Source organism: Papaver somniferum, unplaced genomic scaffold (assembly GCF_003573695.1).
Source record: "Papaver somniferum cultivar HN1 unplaced genomic scaffold, ASM357369v1 unplaced-scaffold_24774, whole genome shotgun sequence".
Lineage (NCBI taxonomy): Eukaryota > Viridiplantae > Streptophyta > Magnoliopsida > Ranunculales > Papaveraceae > Papaver > Papaver somniferum.
In genome coordinates this window covers 952-1,350 of record NW_020635235.1, presented here as the reverse complement: position 1 = coordinate 1,350, position 399 = coordinate 952, and the positions used below count along the sequence as shown (strand labels likewise).

The window sequence follows — 399 nt, the reverse complement described above, 5'->3', positions numbered from 1 at the left end:
ATTTCTCTAGATAATCAGACTGCCCAGTAGGATTAGTTGATGTAGAAGAGTCACCAATGTCACACCTTGGTCTTTTCTTTGGTGTCGTTTTTCTGACAGGAATTTTCTTTGTGTTCATATCTTGAGTTTCATCTTTATCTTGTTCATCACTTTCCTCTAAGTCATATCCCACGTATGATATGTTAAAAGCATTATCATATTGCTCTCGTTGAGTATAATCAACATCGAAGTAATCATCTTGTTCATCTTCCTTATCACAGGTTCTAGCACTTGTACCCTCATGGGTAAGATCAACTGTAACTTTTCCAGAAGCACATTTATTCCCAAAAACAATAAGCAAGTCACCATAGTCTTTACCATTATCTTCCCTTAAGTTAGTTTGGTTTGGATGACTCTGTT

General features: G+C 36.1%; 1 protein-coding gene across 1 annotated transcript in view; it reads right to left on the bottom strand.

Annotated features, from left to right (window-relative positions):
- Positions 1-166, bottom strand: part of LOC113341140 — a 663-nt gene extending 497 nt beyond the window's left edge. Inside the window, exon 1 of the mRNA XM_026586129.1 lies at positions 21-166. Within this exon, the coding sequence (XP_026441914.1) occupies positions 21-118 (98 nt within the window). The 5' untranslated portion in view covers positions 119-166. The remainder of the gene's footprint in view (positions 1-20) is intronic.
- Positions 167-399: the final 233 nt, after the last annotated feature.